The following is a 27889-nucleotide window of genomic DNA, read 5'->3' as shown; positions in this document are numbered from 1 at the left end:
GAAACCTGTGTCTGCCATCTTCCCTGGTGTCTGAATGAGTGAAATGGAGTAGACACTGAGGAACTGTGACTTTGAGTCGCTGTGAGGCCCTCTCCAGGCTAAGATCGATCTTACCACAATGCCTTCCTCCACCCATCCCCAGTGCCAGGCTCCCATGTCTTGCCCCAGAAACTGGGAGTGCTCCGACTCACCTCCCTCCATTCACACCCGATCATCTCAGCCACCTACCCACGCAGCACCTCCTCCCAGCCACGCCCTTCGCAACCCCTCCCCAGTGCCTGTGGTGACTTAGGCAGCTCCCTTACCGCCCCAGACTCAGTGCCATGCTATGGGGAGACTGAAGCCCTGGGCCTGCTACCTGCTCCTGATTGTGGCCCACCTGCTGGCCATGGGCCTTGGGGCTGTGGTGCTTCAGATCCTGGAGGGTCCTCCAGCACTGCAACTTCAGGCTCAGCTCCAGGCTGAGCTGTCTGCCTTCCAGGCAGAGCACAGGGCCTGCTTGCCACCTGAGGCGCTGGAGGAGCTGCTAGGTGCGGTCCTGAGGGCACAGGCCCATGGAGTTTCCAGCCTGGGAAACGGCTCAGAGGCAAGCAACTGGGATCTGCCCTCAGCTCTGCTGTTCACCGCCAGCATCCTCACCACCACCGGTAGGCCACCACCACTGGTCAACCACCACCACCGGGCAATCTAGAAGGAAGACCTGAGAGCCCTAGCATACTGCCCTTCCCCCATCCTAGAGCTCCAGACAAAGCCAAGGCTCTATCAGGTCTGACATCATAACTGGGGCTCCCCACACAACACACCCCAACTGGTGCCTCCACTTAAGCTGCCAGGAGGGGTGTGGCCTTCCTAGCCCCACCCCTATGCACTCTGAGTCCTGAAGCCCAGATCACACAGGCCTGAAGCCAGGCCAAGCCAAGAACACGACAGGGTGGGAGAGGTTCTTGGATGGAGGGGTGCTGTGGGAAACACAGCCACCCTCTGAGGAGGCTGAGGAGAGGAAGTGGTAAGCCGCTCTGAGACAGTCAACAGGGTGCAGAAATAAGTAGGGTTGATGAGATTCCTGGCTAGAGGAACAGCATGTGCCTAGGCACAGGGAAATAAAGTCCTAGGGTTTTGTTTTGTTGTCCTGTAAATAGTCTAAATACTTTTTAAAGTGAAATATGTATTTCCAAGTTGTTTCCAATTGGCGGCACAGAATGGGGCCTGCCTCTGGCACACCTGGTCCTCATGACATCTGATTCCTATGGGCTTTGGAGTTTACAACCTGTGAACCCCATTGATCCTGTTCTCCCAGCATGCTCCACTCTCCCACCTTTCCCTTTTCTGCCCCTGTTTCTCTGGCTCTGGGTGCTGTCTCTCATGCATACCAAAAAGTTCATTTTCAGAACTTCTTGTTTCCTTACTTGCTTTCCCCACTGTAAACCAGGGCCTGGGCAGATTTAGATCCAAAGTAGCACAAGATATGGCACACAGAAAGAAAGGATACATATATGGGGGGTGAAAGCAGATGGCACCCCACTGGTTGAAGATACGGAAATACTGGTTAAGATAAGAACTGAGAGCTGCGTGGTGGTGGCGCACGCCTTTAATCCCAGCACTTGGGAGGCAAAAGCAGGTGGATCTCTGTGAGTTCGAGGCCAGCCTGGTTTACAGAGCGAGTTCCAGGACAGCTAGGACTGTTACACAGAGAAACCCTGATAAACTTCAGGAAGCTGGTATCAGGCTGGGGTATATCAGCTGTAGAGCACTTGCTTAGAATGCACGAGGCTCTCTAGGTTCCATGTTAAGTACAGGGAAAGGGAGAGAGGAAGGACCTGTCAAAGACAGAGCATCAGTTCTAAGTTGTTCCAACCGCAAAAGGTCTCAAGGAGTGTCTTCAGGGTTAATTTTCCAGAAGAGACTAGAGTAACCCAGTGAGGGACCTGCCCACCATCCAGCAAAGAGGACCCTAACCTGGTGTTCATGTTATTTTGGGTACCAAAGGAAGCCTTCTGTGGGAGGAGATGGAGAAAGTGTGACTCCAGTAGGCATCCCACTCAAAAGCTCACAGCCCGCTGCTCTCTCTTTTCCAGGTTATGGCCATATGGCCCCACTGTCTGCGGGCGGAAAGGCCTTCTGTGTGGTCTATGCAGCCCTCGGGCTGCCAGCCTCCCTAGCACTTGTGGCTGCCCTGCGCCACTGCCTATTGCCTCTGTTCAATTCTCCGGCCGCCTGGGTAGCTGTTCGGTGGCAGCTGGCACCAGCCCAGGCTGCCCTGTTCCAAGCAGCAGGACTGGGGCTCCTGGTGGCCTGTGTCTTTGTACTGCTGCCAGCCCTGGTGCTGTGGGCTATGCAGGGTGACTGCAGCCTGCTGGAAGCCATCTACTTCTGCTTCGGCTCCCTCAGCACTATCGGCCTAGGGGACTTGCTGCCCGGCCGTGGGCGTGGCCTGCATCCTGCCATTTACCACCTTGGACAGTTTGCCCTTCTTGGTGAGTCCAGAAAGGAGGAGGGTAGAGGAGCCTGGACGACAACTCTGAGAGGGATCCTATCCTAGAGTACGGAATGAGTGCTGGAGTCCAAAGAGCACTGGGGGCCATGTTGGGAGCTGCATGTAGTACCAGGGTGGCTCATCACACTGGGAAGCGGGTGGGGAGCATTGTGAGCACCCTAAAAGCCACCCTAACTAGCTCTTCTCCCCAGGTTACTTGCTCCTGGGGCTCCTGGCCATGCTGTTAGCGGTAGAGACCTTCTCAGAGCTGCCACAGGTTCGTGCCATGGTGAAATTCTTTGGCCCCAGCGGCTCTAGAACAGATGAAGACCAAGATGGCATCCTAGGTCAAGATGAGCTGGCTCTGCGCACCATGCCTCCTGACCCCCTGGCACTGGAACAAACCATTCCAGCACCAACCCCAGAACAGACCCCAGCCTGCTGATACAAATCAGGTGATGGATCTTCAGCTCATGTACCTCATGTACATTGGAGGACCTTGAACAGGAGGCCCTGAGGAGAGCTTGGGGAGCAGAGCAGGAAGTGGTTGTGGGTATAGGATGTCAGGGGATAATGTTAACTTAAAACATTAAATGGGACGCTTAGTTAGCATGGACCAAAGAGGCTCTGGGCTCAATCTGTGTGGGAACACAGTTGAAAGTGTACATGTACATCAACCAAAAAAAAAAAAAAGAAATCTAGTGTGGGGGTGTGCACTCACATGTGGAGGTGTAGGGCATGTTTGGAGGTCAAAGGACAACTTTGTGGATTTGGTTCACTCCTATTCACCTTCAGGGGGTTCCAGGGATGTGAACTCAGATCCTCAAGGTTGCCCGACAAATGCTTTTATCCACTGGGCTATCTGAACGACCCATTTCATTTTTTTCCCTTTAGAATGATGTAAACCAGGCTGGCCTTGAATCCACAGAGATCTGCCTCCCCAGTGCTGGGATTAAAACTATGTGCCATGAGGGGCTGGAGAGATGGCTCATAAGAGCACTGGCTGCTCTTTCAATGGACCTGGGTTCAATTCCCAGCACCCTCATGGCAGCTCACACTGTAACTCCAAGATCTGACACTCTGACACCCTCACACAGACATACGTGCAGGCAAAAACACCAACGAACATAAAAACAAACAAACAAATCAATCTTAAAAAGAAAAAATATGAGCCAGGAGGTGGCGCACAACTTTAATCCCAGAAGTTAGGAGGCAGAGGCAGATGGATCTCTGTGAGTTTGAGGCCAGCCTGGTCTACAGAGCTAGTGTCAGGACAGGCTCCAAAGCTATAGAGAGAAGCTCTGGGGGGCAGAGGGGGGCAGGGAAGTGCCACCACCAACATAGTCAAGGCTGGCCTTGAATTCCTGCTCTTTCTACCTACACCATCACCCCAAATACTGGATTTATTATAGCTGTCTATCACCACCAGGCCTGTGATTTCGGGTTTTATTTCAAATGAGTTTTCCCTCTGGCCCTCATCCTTGGAAGGGTACATCTGTGAACCTCCAAGCTCGCTGGCCCCGGCTAAAATCACATAGACAGCATTATTAGCCTAAGCCCCACCCTTTTTCTTCTCTTGAAGTCCTCCTGAGAAAGGGCAGGTGCTCCAACTTTATTGCTCCAGACACAAAGGGAAGGATATCGGTGGCAGGCAGGCCCCGCTCTGTCAACACAGGGGAAGAGTTCTGTGCAGCGCCCTGGAACCCTGGCCACCACCAAAACATTCACACACACTCGATAAATAAATACTGCCGGGCGGGCTTAACTGCTCCAGTCCGCGGGTCCAGTCCACCCTGCTTCTGCCCACTGAAGGAGCATGGGGGCTCTGTCCTCCGCTGTGCGGCTTGGTGACTGGCGAGGAAGGGTCCATGACCAGAGAAAAGAAGGGCGAGAACCAGGCAGGAGGTTCAGCTCAGCATGCAGCGTTCCCGCCTGCTCAGCTGCCGGCTCACCTTGCGACGTCGCTGCTCCAGGCCGCGTTCTAGGCGCTCATCTTCCTCTAGAGCACTGGGGACAGGGGGTTCAAGTCAGCCTCAAAGTTGGCCATAATTGCAAGCCCCGCCCCGAGACTCCAGATATGCCATTCCAGGAGGCGCCCTGAGGCCTCTCCAATTCCAAGAACCATCCAGGTCCCCCCGGCTCACATTCGCTCCTTCTGGTCCAGGTCCCGAACCAGCTCATCCCTCTGATTGACCAGCGACACTAGCTCCTCCAGCAGGAGCTGCTCTCGGTGCTGCTGCGCCACGGTTTTCTGCCACTCTAAGAGACCAGGAGCCTGAGTCAGGAGGGGTGCCTACCCTGGCCCTGTTCTATCTCCAGCCTCTGCTGTCCCATTTCCCACCTTCAATGGCCAACATGGCCCGCAGCTCCCGGCTCAGCAGTTCAAACCTCCGCTCCAAGTCCTGTTCCTCGATGCTGATGGGGAAAGGTACCAAGTCAGACAGAGTGAGATGGGAGAGTCAAAGGCTGTGACCACTTCATCTCTACCTATCAGCTTCCATGGAGGGCTGGGAGAACTCCAGGGCCCGTCCAGAGTTCTCAGCTGCCCTTTGGTCACTCTCTAGGTACGCATGTTGCTCCTTTTCCACATCCCACTTTTATACAAAAAAAATAAATAAATAAAATAAAACCCAAAAGGATTATTTGATTCAAAAAGAAAGCTAACATTGTTCTGGGGAAATGATTCCAAATGCAAAAAGGAAGCAAAGCTGCCTCTGGCACGCAGGATGGTAAAGACAATGATGGGGGGAGTGGCTTGCCACCCCACTTAGGAACCGGCTCAGATTTCTTTGAGCCCATTTTCCTTACTGTAAAACTAGAGTCAAATTGAAGGCCTGCTGGTGGGCAGGCCAGCAGAGGAGGAGGGCCTAAGGAGGAAGACTCACTCACAGCAGCTGCAGCTGGTCCTGCCTCCGGATGAGTGCGTTCTTCTTGTTAACCAGGGTGAACCACTCCTCGATCAGCACCTCCTCCTGCAGCCTGTTGGCACCTGAATCAGGTCAGGACAGTCACCAGGGCTGCCTTCTGTCGGGGCTCGGGGAAGGGGCTTCTCGTTCCCCAGTGGCATCTCAGAAACCTGAGCTACAATGCCTCCAATGGGCTTCTTCCAGCCACCAAAGGGATTCTAGCTGTGCCTCCTCCCAAATGCCTGTCCTACCTGATTCCATAAGGCTCCTCAGCTGTTTCTCCACCTCAGCGGCCCGCCCATCTATCTGCCTCTGCTCCTGCTCCAGGGCCTGGAGCTCCGCGCACACGTACTGACTTGTGTCCTGGAACCGTTGCTGGGAGAGGAAGGGGGAAGGCGGAGGGCAGGTGAGCTCATCACAGGCCTTGCTCAGAAAATACCACAACAGTTCCACCCACCTGGTCCTCCTTACCAGGCCAGCCTCGTCCCCTGGACTAGGGGGTGACTCCTCTGAAGGAGGGTTCCCACCTGCAGAAAGAAACCAGGCTGGTTCTTCTAGCTAGCAGAAGCCCCCAGGAAGTCCCCCCCAAAAGGATCTGTGATCAGCTAAGCTGGCTCCCCACTCACCAGAAGGCTGCTGCGGGGCTGTGGTTGTGCGTGGGCCTGAGTCAAGGCTGGAATCAGGGTTTGGTCCTTCCTGTGGAAAGAGACCACTGAGGGCTGGGGTGAGTTTCCAATAGTCCCCCAGAAAGTGCAGATAACCACAGTCTCTAACACACAGGGAGGGAGAATCCTACTTCTCAAACATAGCTACCCAGTCTCACAAGCACCTCCTTCAGGGTAAAGGCTTCCTCAGGGAAAACGCATGTCTTCACCACCATCTGTGGGCCCACCCACCTCTCTGCCTCCAAACGCTCCTACAGGGGCGTTGACTTGATCACATTCTTTTAGGCTAAGTCAGAGGCAAAAGGTTGGGAAAAGCATAGCCGGGGCCCTATTTTCTCCCTCTTCAAAGAGCCCCTCAGGTCATCTGGCTCCTGTCGCTTACCACTGGCACTTCCAACACTGTTGGTGCCCCTGAGTGACAGAGAAGTGTCTCATCGGGAGCTAGGCTATCCTGAGTCAGCACTGATCCTCTGGCCAGAAGGGGGCACCCTCCTACCTGACAGGATCCTAGACCTAGAGCTTGCAATGCCCTTCGCAGAGCTTGAAGAATTTTATCCTGGACCGGTCAAGTCTGGCTCCACCTTGCTCCATCCCTTGTCTCTAGAGTCCGGTTATTTTTGCAAATATTTTAGATTTATTTATTTTATGTTATTTGAGTGCTTTTCCAGCATGTATGTATGAGCAGTATATGGGCGCTCAGTATTTGCTGAGGTCGGAAGAGGGTATCAGATGGCCTGAAGATCCCTTGGAACTGCAGTTATGAACTACTGTGAGGGTGCTGGGAACCGAACCCAGGTCCTCTGCAAGAGCGTGCTGGTGCTCTTAACCCCCAAGCCTACCGTCCAGCCCTCAGGGCCTAACTTTTCACTCATCTGACAGCCTGGCTCCTTGGACAATACTGCTAGCCCCTCTTCTGGGCCACCCCAGTGTGTACTCTCAGAGAAGCCTCCCTGGCTCAGGGGCTAGCCTGTCTGGATTCGATTAGCTGTGGGGGCACCACACCATGCCATGCCCTGCCATTCACTTCTCCCTCAAGCTGAGAGGTCCTCTCAAAACAGACCTCAGAACATTTGCTCACAGAGTAGCCTCTCCACACCCATCTCAGCCCCCAGTCTCACACTCAGGACAGTCGGGAGCTTCAACCTCAATTTCCTTACCAACCGAGCCCCACCAAGTCACCACCCTCTGGTCACAGCAATGGACTTTCGGTTCCCTAAAAATCTTTCTTGGTCTGAAACCACCCTCCATCTTGAGCTGCTCCAAACCAGCTAGACCTCCTGGCTCAACTTGGACCCGTCCTGCAAGGGCCTCCTCAGACTTCCTTCAACACATCCTCCCTTCCTGGCCCTCTAGTGTCTGGAAATTTGTCCTGGTCCCCCACTAAGGCAGAGATCACCCCAAGGCTTACTCACATTAGCATCAACCCCACACACCTCCTCATGCTGTTGGTTACTGCAACCTCTCTAACTCACTAGAGGCGGCCCATTTATTTACCCGAGACAGGAACTCACTATGTACCATCTCTGGCTGACCTGGAACTTGCTTTGTAGACCAGGCTGACCTCATACTCACAGAGATCCACCTGCCTTCTGAGTACTGCAATTAAAGGTCTGTACCACTACACCTGACTATTTTTAAAGATTTTTAAAAATTTATCTTGTTTATTAAGTATGTGTGTGTGTGTGTGCACGTGTGCACATGCGTATGTGTGCGTATGTGTGCGTGTACATGAGTGCGGGTGCCTACATAGGCCAGAGGTATCAGATTCCTCTAGAGCAGGAAGAGACAGTTGTGGGTCACCTGATGTGGTACTGGGACCTGAACTTGGGTCCTCTGGATTAGCACTATGAGACTTACTTATTAAGACCTTTTCCCAGCCCTGCTAATAATTTTTAAAGGTTTAATTTTGATCATGTGTATACATACACACACACACACACACATATATGTGTGTGTGTGTGTATGTATTTGCGTCTGTGGGCGGTCTCAGAGACCAGAGGCATTGGATAACCTGGAGCTGGAGTCACAGGGTGTTGTGAACTGCCTGCTGCCTGTCTTGTGTGCTTGGCACTGAACTTGGGTTTTCTGGAAGACTAAGACTCACTCCGAACCACTGAGCCCTGGTTTATTTTTAGAATCATGTGTGTGGAAATGTCCATACAAGAGCAGCCAGAAGAGGGCGTCAGATCCTCCAGAGCTGGAGTTATCGGCAGCTGTGAGCAGCTGGATATGGGTACAGGAACCAAACTAAGGTCTTTTGTAAGAACAATTTGTGTTCTTAATTCCTGAGCCATCTTTTCTAGAAACTGACCCTTTAGATAGACCCAGGGCCATCTCTCCTAGAGACTGACCCTCATCCAGCACACAAAGCCCACAACTGAAAGTAATAACTGCTAAGCATGGATGTCACCTCTAGGACCTGGTGAGGCAGAGGCTAGTATCGCTCTGCAGACAAGGGAACAGGGGCCAGAGATGAAGTCTGCCCCAAAACTTGATCTACAGCCCAGAGCTGTCTAACTCAAAACTCGTTCCCAAGCCTGGATGCCCTGCCAACACTGAGGTTTGGTTGCGTCTTTGCACATAAAACGGCCGGACTTCAGGCCGGCATCTCGGGAAAGCTCCCAGTTTGACACCATGCAATGGTGGCTTCATGTCATTTTGCTAAAGGATTTCACACTTTTGATCCTTATCCTCAGGGCAAAAGCCCAGAAGTGGCTTGACCAGGGTGGAGAGTGTGTATGGGGGTGGGGTGGGGTGTCAACTGTCTGGAGCCCAGCAGAGGGCGCCAAGGAGTATTGCAAGCTCAGAACCCAAGTTCACAGCTGCAGCACCCCCTTTTGCCTTTTCATCTCTCTCAACTTCACTGTTCCCACCCGTAAAAGGCAGGAATCGTGGCTTGCTGGAAGGGGCACTGTGGGAAGTCAAGGAATCATGGGGATGGCCCACCTGGCAAGATGGGCAGAGTCGGGGGTGAAGAAGGCAAATGTCAGCGGCATTTATGCTGACTCACACCAGCCCTGGTGGGAATCCCAAAGCTTCTTCCTCATGTCTGACCCAAATTCCTCTTTCTGTGCTTTCTCTGATGGGCTGCCTTAGAAGCACCCATGTTTCTCATCCGGCTGCTTCTAGCCCTCCTCAGCCTCAAGGTTCCTGACCTCAGCCCACTCCAGGCCTTTGGGAGCTTCCAAGGGTGGAGTGAGGATGAACACCCTTCCAAAACAGTAGGGGCAAAGCCAGCCAATGAGAGGGCCTCCTCTCATCTCATGGGTCAGATATCTCCTGTGGGACAAGGGCAGGAGGAGGGCCTGGTTGGAAAGACCAGATGCTGGGACTCAGCCCCAAAGGGTGACTGTTGAATCCTCCCCTTTGCGACTTAAAGAGCTACTGACCTACATTAGCCAACTGGGCTAGAAGTCCCACGGCCACCTCCTCCTACAGGAAATGCCTCTCTTGTCTCATCCCCAGGCTCACGTGTCTCTGGAACTTCCCTCAGGGCTCCTACTCTCAGACTGGCCTCACTGCCATCTGGAGAAGACTGTCAGTTCCCTAAATGTGACCAGAATGTCGTTGGTGCCACCGCTTTGCTTGTGTGGGCCTCCTCATTTGAGAACCAGACCTTCCCATTTTCTTTTTTCCCCTGTCAATTCATGTGATGTATGTGTGTGTGGCATGCTTGTGTGTACACGCGTGTGCGGGTGTGTGTGTAGGTGTGGTGTGTGGAGGCCAGATAACTGCTGCTTTCCTCTATTACACACCACCGTGTTTTCTTTCTTCCTCTCTTCCTTTCTTTTTTAGATTTATTTATGTATTGGGGGACTAGATTGTGTACCACAGCACATGTGTGGAGGCTGGAGGACACTTGTGTGAACTGGTTCTCTCTTTCCGTCATATATGGACCCCAGGGATAGAGCGCAGGCCCTCATGCTTCATGACTGGAACCTCTGCCTGATAAGCCATCACTCCCCCATCTTATTTTTGAGACAGCATCTCTCACTGAACTGAGGGCTCACTAATTAGCTACACTGGGTGGTCAACAAGCCCTAGGGAACCTCCTGTCTCCACCTCCCAGGCACATGACATCACACCCAGATTATACAGGCTTTTTACAGGTGCTGGGGCTCCAAACTGAGGTCCTCATGCGTGTGTGATAAGCTCTTTACCTACTTAAGCTGCCGCCCCCTAGCCCCGACATGCTCTGTTTTGAAATGGCTTGAACTCTGGTTTTTCTGCTTCTATCTCCCAAGTGCTAGGATTACAGGCATCTGCCACACTGCCTAGCATTTTGTGACACCGGGGTTTGAACCCAGGACTTCTTAGGCAAATGCTCTACCACTGAGTTATTTCTTTGGTCCTTTCTTTTCACCAGGGAAAACTGTTCATCGGCCCATTACTGGGCAGCTGCTTGTGTGCAGTGGCCCCTTCTGCTGTCGCCCTCAGACTAAAGGCCTGTGGCCAGAGTTCACCTGGAGTCCCTGAACTTTCTCTTACGCCCTTTCTCCTTTAGCACAAGGAGGAGTGTGTGGAGTGTGTGTGTGTGTGTGTGTGTGTGTGTGAGAGAGAGAGAGAGAGAGAGAGAGAGAGAGAGAGAGAGAGAGATGACCTAAGACCTATAGGGCTTGGTGTGAAGGCAAGAAGCCCCACCTCCTAATTCCTATTAAGCCTCAGGGGTTAAAAATTCAAGTCAGATAATCTGGAGGCTGGGAGGAGCTACAGGGGCCACCAGAGGACAGTATTCCTTCCTCTAGCTATTGGGCTAGGTGGTTGCTAAGTGACACCCAAGGCCACCCACAGAGAAAGAATAGGCCCTAAGAACTGGTGCTGAACTTGGAGCCTTTTGGGAACTTCCTGCTACAGCCCATGTTTCTACAAACTGGGCAGATGTTTCTAACAAATGCTCGGAACAACCGCTCACATGTACAAAACTGGAAGCCTAGGTGTTCCGTGGGCTTTGTCCTAGTGCCATACCCGGGGACCCTTCCACAGCACCAGGCTGCATCTGATTGAAGTGCATCCCAGCATCCAGCGACTTCTCTGAAGCTGACACCCCTGCACCAGTCCTGATATCGGGACCACTCAGGACCCTCTCTGAAAATTCCCCACTATCCTAAGCTGCAGCGGGGTAGGGGTGCTCACCACAGCCCCAACTCCTGCAGGTCCCGCGCCGACTGCAGCTCCAGAGTCCGGGTCATCCGCAGAGAAGGAGTTGCTATTCCGTAGTCTGGATCGCCTCTTCTTTAGCAAATCAGCATCACGCACGTGGGAGAAAGAGCCATGTGCTCGGGGAGGGGGTACCGGCCCGGTCTCCCCATTGACCGAAGACCGTCTCAGTCTCACACCACTCGTACCACCCGGCGCCCCCACTCCGTTTACCAGCCCCTCTGGGGGGGCCACGGGAGACGTGGATGACCGGGCTTTGGGGCCATCGGAGGGTGCCTCTGGGGAGCTTGCTTCCTGGGTAGCCTCAGCCTCCCCATCCTTGGAGGTGCAGCCCAGGTCCGTGTCCCTAGAGGCCACCTTGGGTACCGCCCCAGTCCCGCGGTTCACAGCCTCCTTGGGCTCTGTGGGCGCTTCAGCCCCATGCTCCCGTAGCCGCTGCGCCAGGTTGCCTGCGTCCAGGCCGTCGGGCAGCCTCGGCTGGGCGTTGCCCACACGGTAAGTGCCAGGGCCACCACCGCCCTCCAGTTGCACCAGCTGCAGCTCCTGCCCAGTACAGAAAGCTCGGATCTGGCACAGGTACGTCATGACGATGAGCTTGTCAGGTACGGACAGAAGCACCATGTCCGCTGGCTCCAGCAAACGAGACACGCCCAGGGCAGCGAAGCCATCAAAAGCCTAGGAAGGGTGCACTCTGGTCAGACGCGGCAGCGATCTAGCAACAAACACTCCAGATCCAAGCCAGCCTAGGGGTCCCTGAGACTCTAGAGCCAGGATTTGCTTAGCAACGCCTTCACCCTCCTGTAGAGGGAAATCCAGCAACAAGGCCCGCCCTTGGTGTTACCTAGCAACTGCACATCGCCCACCCAGTTATCAAAGGATGATTTTTGGCAAATAAATAAACAACTGTCTAGGGAAATATAGGGAAAATATGCTTTTAAAATTAAAACCATCAAAACAAAATTAGGGCAAACAATAACCAAAAAGATTTTAAAGTTTCCAAAAGTCAGACCAGGGTCCTGCACCTCAGACTCTCCAACTCTCAGGCCAGCAGCCTGACTCTCTAGCTAGACCCTTTCTTCAGCCATGGCCCCTCCTCATCTCACCTGTTTGTTGTTCTGTTTGATGTCGTGGGGGTCAAGAGAGAAATAGTCGCTGCAGAGAGAGAATGTGCTGGTCAGAATGGTTGGCACTAGTAACCCTGCAGACTCCCTCCCCAGCCACCCCCATGTTCCTGGCACTCACATCTTGTCTGGGTAGAATCGATGTAAAATAGCACAGAAGGCCAGGCCGTTGCGCCAGGACGTGGTGAAATTGGTGATGCAGACACCACGGTAGCCATTGGTGACCTCTTGGCACCACTCCAGAAGGGACTGGCTGGAGCTGACCAGGGCAGGTGGTGCCTGGGGACACAAGGGTACAATCAGAGGATGTATCCTAATGACATGTCCTCCACCCTTTGAGGAAGTTCAGGCCTGGCATGAAACCACCCCAGTTCGGAGTTTACAAAGATTACCAGAAACACTGGCCAGAGCATTGGGTTGCCAACTTGGGGTAAGGAAGTTATCTGCCAAGGTCACCTAAAAGGTCAGTGGTGCCCAGGCAAGGTCAGAGGCCACCAGCAGCCACACCTCAAAGTCAGCCCAGAAAATCAGCTTAAGGGTATCCAGCTCCATGCAGCCTAGCAGGGTGAAAGAGCCAGGCATCCTGAGGGAGGAAGGATGAGGAACCTTCTTTGAAGCTGAATCCCCTCCCCATCAAAAACCTCATCTTGGTCCACCAGGTGGGTCCATGCAGAGTCACCGTTCACTCAGCCCCAGGTTAGTGGAAGAAGCAGACTGGCCATCAGTGGCCCCCAGCCCTACCTGGCTGCCCGGCAGCCTCCTGTCCTCTTCAGGCTCCTCTGGGGAAGAGGCCCCCGAGGGCCTGGGTCCCCCAGCCCCTGCCCCACTGGCCACCCGTGCCTTAGTCAGGCCGGCCTCTTCAAGGCTTTCACCAGCTTCTTTCCCCTTCGTGGTTCCCAAGACCCCAGATTCTGCTTCCTGGGTCTCAAAAATATCAGATTTATTCTCTGGAGACTCAAATCCCTCCCTCTCTGCTTCCTGGGGCCCCAAAGTCCAAGACTTGGCCTCTACTATCCCCAAAAATTTGCTTTCTGTCTCCTGTACCCTGGACGCCTCTGGCGGTATGTCTTCGGCCCCAGAAGCTCTTGGCCTACTCACTGCAATGCTTAAGGCCTCACACTTGAGGGCTCCCCAAGCTCCAGGCTCCCGGACCTCCAAAGTATCAGTCTTTGCTTCCCCAGATCCCAAAACTATAGTTTCTGCCCACTGGGCCCTCAGTACCTCAGCCTCTGGCCTGGAGATCCCAGAATCCCTTGCTTCTATCTTCCGGGTTTCCAGCATCCCAGCTTCTGCTACCTCACTCTCTGTACCCAGGAGCCCTGACTCCCTCACTTCTGTCTCTGGGGCCTCCAGAATCTCAGATTTTACTGTTTCAGCTTCTAACTCTGGGGTCTCCAAACTTCCTATTTCTGCCTTCTGGGTCCCAAATAACTCAGTATCCACTGCTTCTGTCTCTACCTGGGGGGTCTCCCAAATCTCTTCTTCTGTCTCCTGGGCCACCAAGATCTCAGACTCTTCCATCTTAGCTTCTGTCCCTGGAACTCCTAAACCACCAGATGCTATTTTCTGGGTCCCCAGTATTTCTGCCTCTGCTCCTCCAACCTCTATCTGTGAAATCCCAGGGCCTCCCACTTCTGTCTTCTGGGTCTCTAACATCTTAGATTCTGTTGTCCCAGCCACTATTCTCAGTGCCACAGAACCCCCAGATAGCTCTTTGGCTTCTGTCTCTGGGACTTCTGAAGAGTCAGCCTCTGTTTCCAAGACCCTGGCTCCCTCAATTCCTATTCCCAGGACCCCCAAAACCCCAGCTGCTATCTCTGGAGCCTCTAAGATCTTGGCTTCCGCTGGCCCAGTGTCTACCTCCAGAACCACTGAGTCTCCCTCCTCTGCCTCCAGGGACCCTCCCACCTCGGTTTCTGGTTTCTCAGCTTCGACCCAAAGTATTTCACGACCTGTGGATATCTCCTGGGCCCCCAGTATGCCATCTTCTGCTGCCCCTATCACTGAAACACCCAAACCTCCCACCTCTGTCTCCTGGGTCTCTTTCCTTCTAGATTGTATTTGTGGGGGACCCGAATCCTCAAATGTTATCTTGTGGGTCCCCAATATCTCAGTTACTGCTGTTTCAGTCTCTATTCTTGGAATACTCCAAGTCCCCACCTTTGTCTCCTGCATTCCCAATATATCAGCCTTTGACTTCTCTGGCTCCACCTTTGGAACCTCTGAACCTCTGGCTGCTACCTTCTGGGTCTCCAGTATTCTAGCTTCTGCCTCCCCAGCCTCTGTCTTTGGGGTTCCCAGTATCTCAGCCTCTATCTTTAGCATACCAGCTCCCCCATCTGCTACCTCCTGGGCTTCCAATATCTTCGTTTCTGCTGTCACTGTCTTGGTACCTGGAACTGTAGAACCCCCAACTGTTTCCTGGATCCCAAATTCCTTAGACTCCCTTTTCTCAGTCCCTGTCCTCAGCATCGCCAGAACCCCAATCTCTTTATCCTGGATCCTCAGTACCTCAGACTGTGCTGTTCCGGTAGCCTCTGGCTCCAGGACCTCTGATCTTGCTGCTTCTGACTCTTGGGCCTCCAATATTTCAGATTCTGCTGTGCCAGTCTCTATTTCTGGGGACTCAGGTCTCCCAGCATCTGTAATTCGTGTCCCTATAGCCTTCCAAGGCAACCCCTTAGCCTCTATTTCCAGAACCCTTGGCTCCCCAACTTCTGCCTCCTGGGCCCTCCTATCTCCAGATCCTACCTTCTGGTCCACTGACAGGGCTTCCTGAGAGCTGCTGCCCTGGGGTCCAGCGCTTTCTGCCCTAGCAAAGGGGCCCTGCTCCAGGCCTGTCTTCCCAATAACAGGGGCTCCACCCCTAACCTCCATACTTTCTCTCTCCTGGTCTGCAGGCCTGGCACCCCTGAGGGGCCCTAGATGTCCTTCAGGCTCAGCTGGAGCTTGGTTCGGGTCACTGGGAGCCTCTTCCTGGGTCCTTACACCCATCCTCCTTTGAGCACTCCTAGGAGGAGCCTCAAGAATTTCCCTGAGTCTTGCCTTAGGCCCCAGTCCTGCAGCCTCTGGTCCCTCCATGGCTATATGCTGTACCTTTGCCGTCTGCTCAGCATCTACTTGATGGAGTTTTGAACTCTCTTCAGCCTCTCCAACTGTGATGCATGGCTCCTTAGTGTTCTTCTCTCTGTTTCCTGCCCCACTAACCTCTGGCCTGTCCCCAGTGTCCCCCTCTTCAACTTCGGGTCTTTCTCCTCCTGAAGCATCCCTAAAGTCTCTGTCCTCAATGTCTGGCTTTGACTCGGCTCCATGGGCCTCTGTCCCTTCCTGAGAGCTTATCTGGGCCTGGGTCTCCCCAGAAGAACCCATTCCTGTTGGAGGATCCTCTGAGGTATTGGGGTCCTCATCCCCCGTGTAGGGGACTGGGGATCGGGATACATCAGAGCCTTTCCGGAGCCGAGGGGCTGGGGTGGGGACCATGTCCTGGCCTGGCTGCCTGGTGGACCTGAGGAAAGAGCAGACAAGTGTTGTGGTCTCCCGTTGAGCCCACACGCACTTCTAGAACACCCTTGATAGTGTGGCAGCCCTGGAGGGGAGGGCGGGGGCTGGGTGGGATGCATCTGTTTCTAACAGTAACAGAGCTGGTTCCTTACCTTGTCTCTGGTGGGGGCTGTGGGGGCCTTGGGGTTTCGGGCCCCACCTGGCCCCCGGCTGTAGCAGCTGATTCTGACCCCTGGCCCCGGGAGGCCCTGGCCGGGGGCGCAGGAGCACTCACAAGGGCAGGGCTGGTATCTTCAGTACTAGAGGATTTGGCAGCTGGGGGAGAGGGAGGGGATGCTGAGGACTGCATTGTGACATAGGTCCAGTCCCCAGCCCTAGTCTCAGGCCAAGTCTCACCTGCCTGCTGGGGCCGTAGGTGACTTTCATCATCTTCACAGAGCGTCTTCAGCTCTCGCGAGAGGTCTGAAGGGGAATCCATTGGAAGGGTAGAGTCAGGCCAAGGCAGCATTCTATGGTTTGAGCCCCACCCTGACCATCGACTAGAGTTCAGGGCCTACCTGGGAGACGCCCCGGTCTCAGAGCACAGCCCCGGCCTTGGAGAAGAGGCAGGCCCCCAGATGCAGAAAGAGAAAGAGTGAGAAAGAACCACAAATATGAAGGATGAGTGGCTTTAAGGAGGAGATGGAGGGTAAGCAGAGGGGAGGAAGGCAGACTGGCTGGGGGTAGGAAACCCGACAGAGCCCACACTTCATGTGACCCAGATTCAGGGACCAAATGACGGCCAGGAACATGGGGAGATACTGAGGACCCATTCTAGAGAACTCTGCTTGAGAGACTGATATACCCCTAGGACCAGAACCAAGCTTGGCCAATCAGAGCTGTTGGCCAGGTTGTAGCTGCTGTAATAAGGACCTCTCTCTGGGTGTGCACAAGCCGGCCCTGCCCCGGAACAACCAACACTGGTTGTGATCCATCTTAGGTCTTGGCAGTCTCAACCCACAGACGACTATGAGCCCACCTGACTGGGGGCCTCGTGCCCGGACCTCGGGAGCCCCAGGGCCATGGGCTTCATCCTCATCGCTCTCAGCGAAGTCGTCCAAGTTGCCCACATCACTAGGCTTCACACTCATGAGACTGGCCAGGCTCTGCATGTCATCATCCCTGTGGGTTTGAAGTCAGGGTGAGGGCGGGGGTCAGAGTTCACAGGCTAGGGCCTGGGAGGGCAGGTGGAGACTTACGTGGCACGGCCCTCACGCAGCAGCACCCCAGAAAGGGTGAGGCTCAGCTCAGCGTGCACAACCTTCACAGATTTGGGCTTGAGTCGCAGTCGAAGCGGAACCTGTGCAGGCACAGGCCCGGCATGGCGAGCCAGATCCACGTCAGCTGAGGCCAGCACCTTTCGCTGTCCCTTGGACTCCTGTGGGTATGGGAAGTGGGAAAGCAGCAGAAGCATCAGCACTGTCCTGAGGCCCCTGAGATTCCAGATCCGACCTACCCAGACACTCACGTTTTCAATAATAAACGTCCACTCTTTGGCTTCATACTGGTCCACGTGAGGGTCCTGGAGAGGGGAACACTGGTGAGTACTCTACACTGGCTCGGGGGGCATCACACCTGCTGGGCCCGCCTGGAATGCACTTTGGTGTCTCTGAGTGTGTATATGTGGTACTGAATTGCACCCCAAACCTCAGTGCTCTACAGCTGAGTTACATCTCCAGCCATCCCTGCACTCTGCATCCTTCTTTTCTTTCTAAAATATTTATTTTGATTGTATGTGTACAGGTGTTTTGCCAGGATGTATGTCTGTGCACCATATGTGTGCAGTGCCCCTATCGGAGAGAAGAACATGTTGGCTCCCCTGGAACTGGAGTTACAGATGGTTGTGAGCTGCTGTGTGGGGGTTGGGAATAGAACCAGGTTCTTTGGAAGAACAGCTGTGCTCTTAACTGCCGAGCCAACTCTTTAGTCCTTGTGCCCTGGCTTCTGATCCCAGGTTGGATACTACAGGTTGGGTAAATGCTACCCTCTCCAAGAAGAACTCTTCAGTCACTTGCAACAAACCCACAGAATTTTTGGTTCCACCACTTGGTTCTTCCTGTGGATGAGCATCCCACTAATAGAGCCACATACCCAGCGTTGCTGTTCTCTGCCTATGCCTGCCTATGCCTGAGCTCTAGAGACTCACCCTGTACAAGGTCACCGAGATGTCCACGTTCTCCGGGACCATCCACACCACAGTGCCACGGTATGGGTTCTGGATGCCGGGCTGCCAGCTGTGGGCCTGCAGGAGGCAGCAGGGAGTCCTTCTGGGTCCTCACCCTTCCCCACCACCATCAGGCCCTTGTCCTCTCCCCCATCCTCACCCCCCCCCACCACCATCAGGCCCTTGTCCTCTCCCCCATCCTCACCCTCCCCCACCACCATCAGGCCCTTGTCCTCTCCCCCATCCTCACCCTCCCCCACCACCATCAGGCCCTTGTCCTCTCCCCCATCCTCACCTTCCCCCACCACCATCAGGCCCTTATCCTCTCCCCCATCCTCCTTTCTCCCTGTGGACACCATATGACCTGAACCTGATGCACTCGCATCTACCTCCCCCTTGGCCCTGCCTCCCAACCTGGACCCCCAGTTGCCAGTCTTTCTCACCTTGGAGCAGACGCGTCGGTTCCGCCGAGTCCATACCACTACCAGCTTGTCTGGCTGCCTGGAAGAAAGGGAAGAGCTCTTAGCAGGCCCAATCTGCTTCCCCATCTTCTCTTCCTCCTTTCTCTAGCTCCCTGGGGGTCTCCTCTGGTCCCCTTCCCAAGGAGGAGGGCATGGGCAGCTTCTTATCTAGGGTCACCAGGTGTAGGGTGGGGCTGCTCAGGCAGGGTGGGGCTGGGACTGAAGGGCAAAGGCCTGGACAGTGAAGACTGAGACATTATGGCCCAGCAGGGCCTTTGAAAAAGAGTGACTTGGGGGCCAGAGAGATGGATCAGTGGTTAAGAGCACAGACTGTTCTACCAGAGGACCTGGGTTCAATTCCCAGCAACCACATGGCAGCTTACAACTGTCTGTTCAGCTCCAGTTCCAGGGGATCTGACACTTTGGCACCAATGCACATAAAATAAATTTAAAAATAAGAAGAAAAAAGAGAAAAAAAAGAAAAAGTGACAGACAGGAACAGCAACATGCAAACATGTGTGTACACACAGAAACACGGGAAGACAAAGGCTTGGTGGTGAAGAAGTCCATTTGTTTACAGTATTTGTGGAGTTCCTCTGGAGCTCAGCTTGTTCTGAGGGCAAAGGAGAGGAGAAGAAAGGGGCTGAGGCAAGACCCTTGAGGTCAAGGAAGGTGGAAAAAAAGTAAAGACCAGGAGGGAAAAGCCTGGCTTGGTGGTGCAGGTCTTCAGTGCCAGTGCCTGAAGCAGATGGAGGCAGGTCTGTGAGTTCAAGGGCAGCCTGGTCTATATAGCAAGTTCCAGGCCAACAAGGGCTACATGCAAGACCCTGTCTCAATAAAAATAATAAATAAATAAATAGAAGACAAAGAGAGAGAAGTAAGTGTGTGTGTGTGTGTGTGTGAAGAAAATAAACTAGTAACGACTTTGTGGGTACCGTGAAGGAGCCTGCCTGATGTCCCTTCGGCTGGGTATCTGAGCAGAGGCAGGAGTGGAGGAAGTGGTTATGTGCTGATCTTCAGAGAAGGCTCCAGGGGAGGAACTCTTCAAATGCAAGGATCTGAGGCTCGGGAGCAGTAGAGGCAGAGCAAGGGCAAATGGGAGGAGCAAGGCCGGAGAAGCACAGGGTGCGCTCACACTAGACAAGCCCCACGCACTGAAGGGCTGATGTGCTCTGCTGCACACACTGAGGGGGTCAGGCAGGACTCCTACTTCCTTAAATCCAGATTCACTGATGCTGACAATGGAGTCCTAGGGAAGCCTGAGGAGACTTCCAAGCTACGACGGCTAAGATGGACAGCAAGCATGCGTTGCAGAAAACGCAGACACGTGCAAAGGTGGAGACGAGGAGAGAGCTGAACAGGCCTGGTACTTGACAACGGACTAACACTTGGCTGGGCCCTGGGGACAGGGCCTTTTTGAGTTAGTCTCTAACCACTACCCAGGAGGGTGGGGTCGGTCCAGGAGAGAATCAGGGGAGGCAGCGGGAGAGCCTTCCCCGCTTGTTTTCAGCCCCTTTCAGCCCCGTGCCTGGATGCTGGGTCTGCCCAGCTCACTGCCTCCCTGGAGGCTGAGGCAGGACAAGCGGCTTGCTCTTAACCTTTGAGGTTTCTCAACACAGAGAAGTAGGCCAGATAATGCACACAACTGAGTCTGGAGTCCTCTGACCTAGAAGTAAGCAGCCATTCCCAGTCCCAAACCACAGTCAATGGCCCAGCAAGGCCTTCCCAGAAAAGGGAAACAGCAGGGGTGCCTAAAGAGGGTGTGGCCTGGTTGGTCAGCCTGACTCAGGAGGGCAGGCACGCCTTCCTGGGAAGCTATGACCTAGGCAGGGGCAGCTTCCTGTCCTGGGCTCCAAGCTAAGAAGCCCAGCAGCCTTACCCATTGCTGCTTGTGACTCAATCCACTCACACTGTCTGTACCTTCTGTCTACTTCCCAGAACCATGCCCGGTGTCCCTTTGGCCTCACCCAGAATGATGGGGCAGGAACCAGAGGCCAGAGTTCAAGTGCCAGCTCTGCCGTGTTACCCCAACGAGCTCCCATTCTCCCTCAGCCTTTACTGCATAAAGGGCCTCCCAGTGGGCCCAGCATGTTCAAGGCCAAAGATTAATGGTGGCTGACCCAAGGACCCCAGCCTCTGCTCGTTCCCCTCCCTTCAGACCCCATGGTTCAGGCCTACTCCTGCTCTTCCCCCTTGGGACTCTATATTTAGCCCCAACTGGGCTGCAAGGCCCCCACAGCTGTGCCCTAATCCAGCCGAGGGAAGCTGACACCAGTGAGCACATATATTTAGGGTGTGACGCAGGGGCCTGGGCAGCTGCCCCGTGGGGGCATGTGAGCCAGACAGCCCTAGGGCCCTTTGACAGCCCAGAACAAGGCCGCACTCTCTCGTGTGTTGGCCCCTCACCTGCCTACCTTTCCCTCTACAGATCCACCCCTCCTGGACCCACCACCCCTAGAACCTCAGGTCCCTTTAAGCCTCTCCCCGCCTCCCTCTTCATCCCTCCAAGCTCAGTTTCCCCTTTTAAGGGCATTGTGGAGACATCCCCAGCCTCTGGGGCCCACTCTGGCTGAAGGGGGAGGGGCAGAAAAAGAGAAAGCCACATCTTCACTCTGAACTGGACTAAGATCCATGAAGTCTGTCCCAGCCTTGGCCACCTGGAGACCTCAAAACTTGTTCCGTTTTCCACTGCCACCCAGTCCAGCTGCTCTTGGCTTGAGGAACGAAGCCTCCTCCCTCAGGCCTGACCACAGCTGATTTAAATGTGAGCAAAGATCCTCCTGCCTGTGAGTCTTGCCCCACACAAGACTCTCCACACCTCTCAACTCTTGGAGTCCCCCGAGCTGTAAGACACACCTAGGATGGGAACCCCTTTAGTCGTTAGACTTGGGGCGATTTTCTCAGGCTCAAAAAGGTCAAACTAAACCAAGTCCCACATCAGTCTGGGGGCTCCCTCGGGCCTCCCTTCTACTCACCATTTCTTGGTGCACTCCAACACCAGTTCATGGTAACAAGCCACAAACTGGAACTTGGCGGCCCGCTTGCCCACCCGCTGCAGGCGCTTCCACACCGAAGTCATGGCCCTAGCAGCTCTTGCCGCTCACTTCTCAGGCTCGGGGACCCGCTTGCTCGCCACTGCTGGCCCTGCCAGGGTCCCCATGGTCTCTGGGGCCCCTTTCTGCTATGCCCGTCCTGTCCACGCCGTCCGTATAGAGGTGTCTGAGGTTCGGATCTAGGCCGCGTTTGCTGGGACGGTCGCTGGGGTCCTCCGGGTGGGCTGGTTAAGTCTGCGGGGCGGTCCCGGCGCGTCGAGCTGACCGGAGCTCGGAGCTGCGAGAGCGCGGTTTCCTGGAGCCGCACCCCCGTCCGAAGGCGGGCGGGGCTGCAGCACGGGGCGGGGCGACCCCGCTTCCGGGACGCGACCGAGCACCGGCACCCGGCTTGGGGGTGGAGGGAACAAGTCCCGACCGCAAAGTCGACTTGGTGGGCGCCCGGGGGCCGGATGGGGTATAGGGGAGAACATGTGCGCTCCAAGAGATGACAACCTCAACTTGGTGCTGCCCTCCCAAGACCTGCTCCAGCCGCCTCCCTTCCTGCCTGTAACCTTTGTGGTCCTCTTTGATACCCCACTTCTCAGGCTTGTAAAGCAGAGACCTAGGAAGAAGATGGGTCTTGCTCAGAGTCCTGAGCGTCTACTGAGTCAGAGCCAGCGGTTCTTAGCCCTGGGGTGGGAGACCCTTGCTAACACCCACGTCTTAACCAGAGAGCCAGCTTTGGCGGGATGCACCTAGTGTCACAAAACCGGACTTCTCAGCTGGAACGAGGAAAAACAGTCCTCACTTCTCACAAGCGATGAAAGGTTCAAATATTGGTTTCTAGTCAAGAGTGCCACCTTAAACAAAGCACTAACACTCTGTGCCTCAGTTTTGAAGTCTGTTAAATGGGGCCAACTGTAGTTCTACCTTTTACGGTCATAGAAGGTTGAAACGTGGGAAAGCAGTTAACATAGGGCCAAGCTGATTTTGCCAGGTCTCATTAAATGCAATCCGTTATCAGGGCTAGAGAAACACGTCTGTGGGTGTTTTCTCTCCTCCCCTGGGAAGTCCCTGGGGCGTTAACTATGGTGTTAACACCTAGATTAGACTCCTTATCACTCAGTCATCCAACTCAATGGTAATGAGCCTCTGCAAAGTGGCTTATACCCAGTTAGAGAAGTGCCCTAGAGCAACACATCTCTGTGTTCTCTCCCTGCCCAGTGTCTGGTAAACCCTCACGGTGGAAAGGACATCTTGTCTTTCAGAAGTGGCAGCTGGGCGGCATCTCCAGCACTCAAGCGACCGTGGTAGGGAGTGGGGATGAGCTGCCCAGGTGCAATCTTGAGAGTGTGCAGGCGTCTCCTGAGGGCTGGACACCCGGGTTTGTCTCTCCACTCCGTTGGTGTGACCCTCTGCTTCCTTGAGGAAGCCCTCTGTGTACAACCCTACAGGTACTTAGTGCCGAGATCTGGGGGAGGCTGAGAAGTCTGAGGCTGCAAGAGGTGACCGAGGCCTCAATTTTTGCCGCCCTGCTGCCGTCTCCCTTCCAAGACTTGGCTACAGACTGAAACCTCACTCCCTTTGGCCTCCACACCTCTCCCTCCTATGACCGCCCCCTCCAACCTACGGGGCACTAACTCTAAGACTGCTCTTGGAGCTTTCCCCACTCACGCCGATGGGCCCCCCGGTCAGTCAGCTCTGGCCCACCCATTTCCTGTGCTGCAGCAACTCCGCCCAGCACTGGAGGTGGAAAGTTTCTCTCCTCAAGATGGGCGGCTCCTTCCTTCCCGGAAGGCTCAAAGCAAGGGAAAGGGGAAGCTGGGTTCCAAAGCCTAGAGCCCAGAGGAAGAGATTCAAATGCTGCAGAGCCAGGCTTCAGTAACCTGGAAAGCTTCCAACCTTGCCGAGAGAGGGACGTTTCATACTCTGCGCCCTCTAAGACTTTCACTAGGGGGGTTTGGGCGCCACCTGCCGGCAGAACTCTGACCACGCTTGCTAGGAACCACTTAATTCCCAACCCAGTACCAATCAACCAGGCAATCGGAATACAATGTTGAAAGTATTTATTTTTCCATTCACATACTGGTCCCTAAACGTAAATACCCAGCATAGAGACCTTAGCCTTTCTGGCTTGTGGGCGGCTGCGGGGGATGGGTACTGGAGCCCTTGTCCCAGGCAGGGAAACCCTAGGGCCACAGATGGGGATGCCCCTGAGCCAGCAGCTGCACGTGGCAGCAAAAGATTAAAGAGATGGAAGCTAGGTAGTCATCCCAGTCCTGGAGATGCCAACGCGAATGCAAGACACTTCGGACCCCACGGTCAGACTAAGGGCTGGCCAAGCTAGGGGTGCACACATGTGGGAGAAGTGGGGAGCCCAGTGCACTGGGCATTGGCTGCAATCTTGACCGCTTTGCCTAATGGGTATATGCCTTGCCCTCCTGAAGTGAAGTGAGGTGGTACCGGTAAAAGAGCAGGCACTGTCGACTAAGGACTTGCTGAAGGGCAAGTTCTGAGCCTTTTGTATAGGAGCTTTGCCATCCACCACAGCTTTTCAGAGGCTGATTTGGAAGGCATCCTGCAACCACTGGTCACGGGCATTATGTGTTTGGGGCACGGTGAGGGGTGGAGGGTCTGGGGGCAGGCTGGCATCAGGAGGCTCATCATCATCGGACAGGCCGGCATCAGGTGGGTAGGAGCTGTCCGAGTGAAGGGAGGATGACAGGTCCTGGCACAAGCTCAGGTCTTGGCACAGATGCTTGTAGTCCTGGATCGACTCATACAGGCCCCACAGCTGGCACAGCAGCGACATGTCCAGCTGCCGCAGCCCCACCTGCAGACAACTGACAGTGGGCTGGAGTTGGGGGTCCAGGCCTCCCCCAACCCCCAAACCAAAGTCCCCACCATGAGCCACAAAAACCCTGTCCAATCTTCCTGCACCTTCTTACGTGAAAGAAAGTTCTGGGGGCAACAGATGGCACTTGCCAACTGTGAAATCTTTAAGCCAGTCACTGGCCCTCATTTATGCAATGGGGTAACACTGTCCAGCAGGATTAAATCAGGCAAGTTTTAAAAATGCAACAATTGCTACACATTGTTACGATCATAGCTATCTTAAGCCACTGTGACCCGACGCATCCTGCTGGGTATGAGAGCGAGGACAGCGGTCCCAGACTTATCTCCGCCCTCTCCACAAAACACGTTACCCCTGGCGGGGCGCCCACCTACTCACCATCTCCTTGCGCAGCGCGGCCAGTGCCGAGTCCAGGTTAACCGGGCGACGCGCGCCTGTTGCAGAGCCCGAGTTGGCAGCGCCCGCGGCGTGACGGGGACCGTCCGGGGCGCGGGCGGCACGGCTCAGCTCATCGTGGATGCGGCTCCGCTGGCTATAGACACGCTCCAGCTCCCTCCACGAGCCCCCACTAGCGTTAAGGAGGCCGCTGAGGCCGCGCGGTAGCGGCGGGAGCCCAGCCAGAGTGCAACCCGCGCCGCCCGGCGCCTCAGCTGAGGGTAGACCGTTCATGGCCGGGACGGCACGGCCCGCGAGGCCACTCGGAGCCCTCCAATGTTTCACGCGGATTGCCGCTCACAGGACCTGCTCCCAGTGGCCCAGCCTCCGGAGGGAGCCCAGCCGCCGCCCGCAGGCCGCGCTTTGTTCCTTCCCAGACTCCTCGGACTCCGCCTATGCTCCACCCCTCTGCATGGGCGGGGCTTCCCTTAACAGGGAGATGGCTGTGGGGCCCAGCAACCCATCAGCAACAGGGAGGGATGAGACCGAAAAGGGTCAGGAAGGTCTTCAGCTGTTCTTTTTGCTGCCTCATTTCTACACGATGCATTTTACACAATTTCTTTCCCAAGGGAATGATTCTAAAAGTGTAGAGATGCAGGGGCCGGAGAATGGAGTAAGATTGTGCCTAGCTCTTAATAGTGCTTCGCTGGCCACCCCCCCCCCAACATTCCTGTGGGCATTAAGATGGGATACCCAGGGGAGGCCAAGAAGCACCAAGGGGGCCGAAACTGCACACGGCAGTCTGATCCAGAAGGTGGAGGGAGAGGTATTGGATTCAGGGACAGTAATAGTGGTCCAGCCTTTGTGGAGGCTGAGGTTACTTCCTTGGAATAAGGGGTCACTTGTCCCTCTACCATTTACCCCTTGTCCTGAGTGCAAAAACCTCATCATTCAGATAGAAAAGGCCACGAAAAGGTGAGTTGCCAAAGAAAGAAAAAGCATGACTAGAGTTGGGACTTGCGTGCACACTCAGAACCAAGAAAGGAACAAACCACACAGAGGAACGGCTGCTTTTCTAGAGGGTTTTTCTCAGGGGCACGGGGTTGGAGGAGCGGTTTCAGTGCTGCAGCTGCTTCAGGCTGGCTAGGGCCTCAGCACAAGCCCTGATAAGCCCACACAGCTGGATGCTAGTCTCCAGGGACGCACTAGAGCCCAGCTCAGCCGAGGCCCAGGTTAGCTTCTGCAGGAGGGCTGTCTGTGTGGAAGCCACCACATCTGCATTTGGAGGTGCAGCAGAAAGGGGAGGCCCCTGAGCCGCCTTGAGCCCTGCAGCAGCTCCCTCACAATGCTCTGGGCGGGGTACTGGGGGCAGGGGTGCGGGCCGAGAGCCCGTGGCAGGCTCTGTAGCAGAGGCGAGCTGGTGTTCCCGAACTTGAGAGAGGGCCGCCTGTGCGTTCAGAGCTAAAAGAACAAAACAGGAGGACTAGTCAGGATGCCTGGCCCACCTCTGCCCTAAGCCATTTGCTCTTCACTGCCCCTCCTGCGCTTCTCGTGTTTTCCGCATAAGACAGTCTAGTCCCTACTCTTCTTTCTCCTTACACATGCCAGGCAAACAATGCACCACTGAGTTCGCACTTGGGGTACCAGTTGCCTGACAGTTGCCCTGGCCTCCTTTATCCTCAAGGCTGGGGTGTGTATTTCAGCGGGAAAGTGCTTGCCTGGCATGTGCAAAGCCCAGAGTTGCACGTCCACTCTGCATGTTGGCCTGGCTTGATTTAGCTCGGACTCTACCCACTGCATCAGAAACAAGAGGGGTATTGTTTTCCTCCTCTCTAGGACTGAAATGAGAAGGCACCTTAATGCCACCGCATGAAGATACTTCCAGGGTCCCCTCCCAGGCCTCCTGTTCCTGAATAACTATCACATGATCCACGTTCCTTCCCCAAAGTGCACACTCGGCCCCTCACCCGGATTATCTTTATCCACGTCTGAGTCGAGCTCCTGACAAGCCACGCAGTAGATTTTCCGCTGCTTATCTTGGAGGAGGATCGTCTGGGAACCAGAAAGCACATGGACACAGGTGAGCCTGAGCGACAGGGTCCACAGAAGAGAGAGCTGAGGAAAGGACGTGCGCCCTGGCCCGAGGCCTCGTCCTTGTCGCTCGCCTCACCCCGCAGTCCGCGCACGTGTCGCCCAGCATGCGGTAACCGCGGAGCAGGTAGTCGCCCATGAGACGAGAGATGCGATCCTGCCGCTCGCGTCGCGCCTGGAGCACCTTCGTCTCAGCTTCAGTCGGAGGCTCCCAGACGAGATCGTCCACCTCTGCGGGTAAGAGGAACAAGGAGAAGGAGTCAGGGCGGAGAGAACTGCTTCCCGCACCCAACAGCCACAGTCCGAGCAACCCGAGCCCTCACCAGTGCCGTTCAAGGCCATGTTGCCGTGGTCACTGGTCGGCTCACCGGAAGTGACACAAATAAAATGAGCCCCCTCTGCGGTCCCGCCTCTCACGTGTGGGCCGGTGAGAGCGGAAGTGACGCACACGCGGGGTTCCCGGGCTTCGCTTTACTCCAAGGGGGCGTGCCCGCTGCACATTTGACCCTGACCTGGAGGCAAGGCTCTCTGCAGGAACTGCTGGGGAGTACCGCCGGCTCCCTGGTCTCACTTCAGTACTTGGACGTAGCTTTTCATAGTCTTCTTTAATGCCTGACGCGGATAAAGTGACCCTTTGGTCTGAGAAATACCCAGTTTCCTCAGAGTTGTCCTTTTACACAGGTGGACCAGGAGGCAGGCAGGACAGTGGTGTCTACACAAGAATCGCCCCACTAAAAAGGTCCTTTGCAAGTCCGCAGAACCTTTTTAGGACTCTTGGACCCTGGTTGGCTACGCGGGGGACTGCCTATTTCAACTCCCATAGCCGTAGGTCTGTCGGGTATCCGCTTGTCTGCCCATCTTCTACCAACGTTTAGAACTGATATAAAGCCTGCGGTCTTAGTGTTACTATTGCTGGGAACACCATGGCCAAACACAACTTGGGTAGGAAAGGGTTTATTTCACCCAAACACTCAAATTCCGTGTAACGGTTCATCATCAAAAGCCGTGAGAGTGCCAGGCGGTGGTGGCGCACGCCTTTAATCCCAGCGC

General features: G+C 54.9%; 4 protein-coding genes across 17 annotated transcripts; 1 reads left to right on the top strand and 3 right to left on the bottom strand.

The window, feature by feature from the left end:
• The first annotated feature begins 301 nt into the window (after positions 1–301).
• Positions 302–5109, top strand: Kcnk7 (potassium two pore domain channel subfamily K member 7). The gene is made up of 4 exons (XM_085693539.2): positions 302–647; positions 2076–2474; positions 2686–2928; positions 4638–5109. Exons 1-3 carry the CDS (start codon positions 329–331, stop codon positions 2916–2918), a joined length of 951 nt encoding a protein of 316 aa, XP_085549665.2. The 5' UTR covers positions 302–328; the 3' UTR covers positions 2919–2928; positions 4638–5109.
• On the bottom strand, positions 3626–21853 carry Ehbp1l1 (EH domain binding protein 1 like 1). 14 transcript variants are annotated; one of them, XM_048458663.3, is made up of 20 exons: positions 21463–21849; positions 18470–18527; positions 18009–18104; positions 17331–17384; positions 17062–17240; positions 16842–16984; positions 16220–16285; positions 15976–16138; positions 14834–15827; positions 13064–13246; positions 12444–12601; positions 12305–12353; positions 11178–11876; positions 6006–6075; positions 5851–5924; positions 5631–5754; positions 5363–5462; positions 4815–4888; positions 4618–4732; positions 3626–4480 (listed from the first exon to the last, which is right to left on the bottom strand). In XM_048458663.3, the coding sequence occupies exons 1-20, from the start codon at positions 21564–21566 to the stop codon at positions 4381–4383; spliced, it is 3603 nt and encodes a 1200-aa protein (XP_048314620.2). In that variant the 5' UTR covers positions 21567–21849; the 3' UTR covers positions 3626–4380. The 14 variants fall into 14 exon arrangements, 11 of the variants coding, with proteins under 11 accessions (XP_048314620.2, XP_085549660.2, XP_048314623.2 ...); XM_085693534.2 differs by having other exon boundaries at positions 13064–13240; XM_048458666.3 differs by having other exon boundaries at positions 15419–15827; positions 21463–21848.
• A 1715-nt stretch (positions 21854–23568) lies between these two features.
• Positions 23569–25678, bottom strand: Fam89b (family with sequence similarity 89 member B). The gene is made up of 2 exons (XM_048458196.3): positions 24752–25678; positions 23569–24352 (listed from the first exon to the last, which is right to left on the bottom strand). Exons 1-2 carry the CDS (start codon positions 25040–25042, stop codon positions 24074–24076), a joined length of 570 nt encoding a protein of 189 aa, XP_048314153.2. The 5' UTR covers positions 25043–25678; the 3' UTR covers positions 23569–24073.
• Positions 25679–25816: 138 nt separating this feature from the next.
• On the bottom strand, positions 25817–27263 carry Znrd2 (zinc ribbon domain containing 2). The gene is made up of 4 exons (XM_048458195.3): positions 27163–27263; positions 26919–27070; positions 26716–26800; positions 25817–26209 (listed from the first exon to the last, which is right to left on the bottom strand). Exons 1-4 carry the CDS (start codon positions 27179–27181, stop codon positions 25866–25868), a joined length of 600 nt encoding a protein of 199 aa, XP_048314152.1. The 5' UTR covers positions 27182–27263; the 3' UTR covers positions 25817–25865.
• Between the last annotated feature and the right edge of the window lie 626 nt (positions 27264–27889).

The sequence above is a fragment of the Myodes glareolus genome, chromosome 7, assembly GCF_982192425.1.
Source record: "Myodes glareolus chromosome 7, mMyoGla1.1, whole genome shotgun sequence".
Lineage (NCBI taxonomy): Eukaryota > Metazoa > Chordata > Mammalia > Rodentia > Cricetidae > Myodes > Myodes glareolus.
Note: the sequence above shows the minus strand (reverse complement) of the source record. Positions and strands in the feature narration are given on the sequence as shown.

Excerpts from the sequence above, each read along its gene's own strand:
- Kcnk7 (XM_085693539.2), top strand. The coding sequence starts at position 329 with ATGGGGAGACTGAAGCCCTGGGCCTGCTACCTGCTCCTGATTGTGGCC. Across the intron at positions 648-2,075 it reads CAGCATCCTCACCACCACCG|GTTATGGCCATATGGCCCCA; the intron begins GTAGGCCACCAC and ends TCTCTTTTCCAG. Across the intron at positions 2,475-2,685 it reads TGGACAGTTTGCCCTTCTTG|GTTACTTGCTCCTGGGGCTC; the intron begins GTGAGTCCAGAA and ends TCTTCTCCCCAG.
- Ehbp1l1 (XM_048458659.3), bottom strand. The coding sequence starts at position 21,566 with ATGACTTCGGTGTGGAAGCGCCTGCAGCGGGTGGGCAAGCGGGCCGCC. Across the intron at positions 15,828-15,975 it reads CAGCCCCCACCAGAGACAAG|GTCCACCAGGCAGCCAGGCC; the intron begins GTAAGGAACCAG and ends CTCTTTCCTCAG. Across the intron at positions 5,755-5,850 it reads CAGGGGACGAGGCTGGCCTG|CAACGGTTCCAGGACACAAG; the intron begins GTAAGGAGGACC and ends TTCCTCTCCCAG.
- Fam89b (XM_048458196.3), bottom strand. The coding sequence starts at position 25,042 with ATGAACGGTCTACCCTCAGCTGAGGCGCCGGGCGGCGCGGGTTGCACT. Across the intron at positions 24,353-24,751 it reads CCGCGCTGCGCAAGGAGATG|GTGGGGCTGCGGCAGCTGGA; the intron begins GTGAGTAGGTGG and ends AGTTGTCTGCAG.
- Znrd2 (XM_048458195.3), bottom strand. Across the intron at positions 26,801-26,918 it reads ACACGTGCGCGGACTGCGGG|ACGATCCTCCTCCAAGATAA; the intron begins GTGAGGCGAGCG and ends TCTGGTTCCCAG. Across the intron at positions 26,210-26,715 it reads CGTGGATAAAGATAATCCGG|CTCTGAACGCACAGGCGGCC; the intron begins GTGAGGGGCCGA and ends TTGTTCTTTTAG.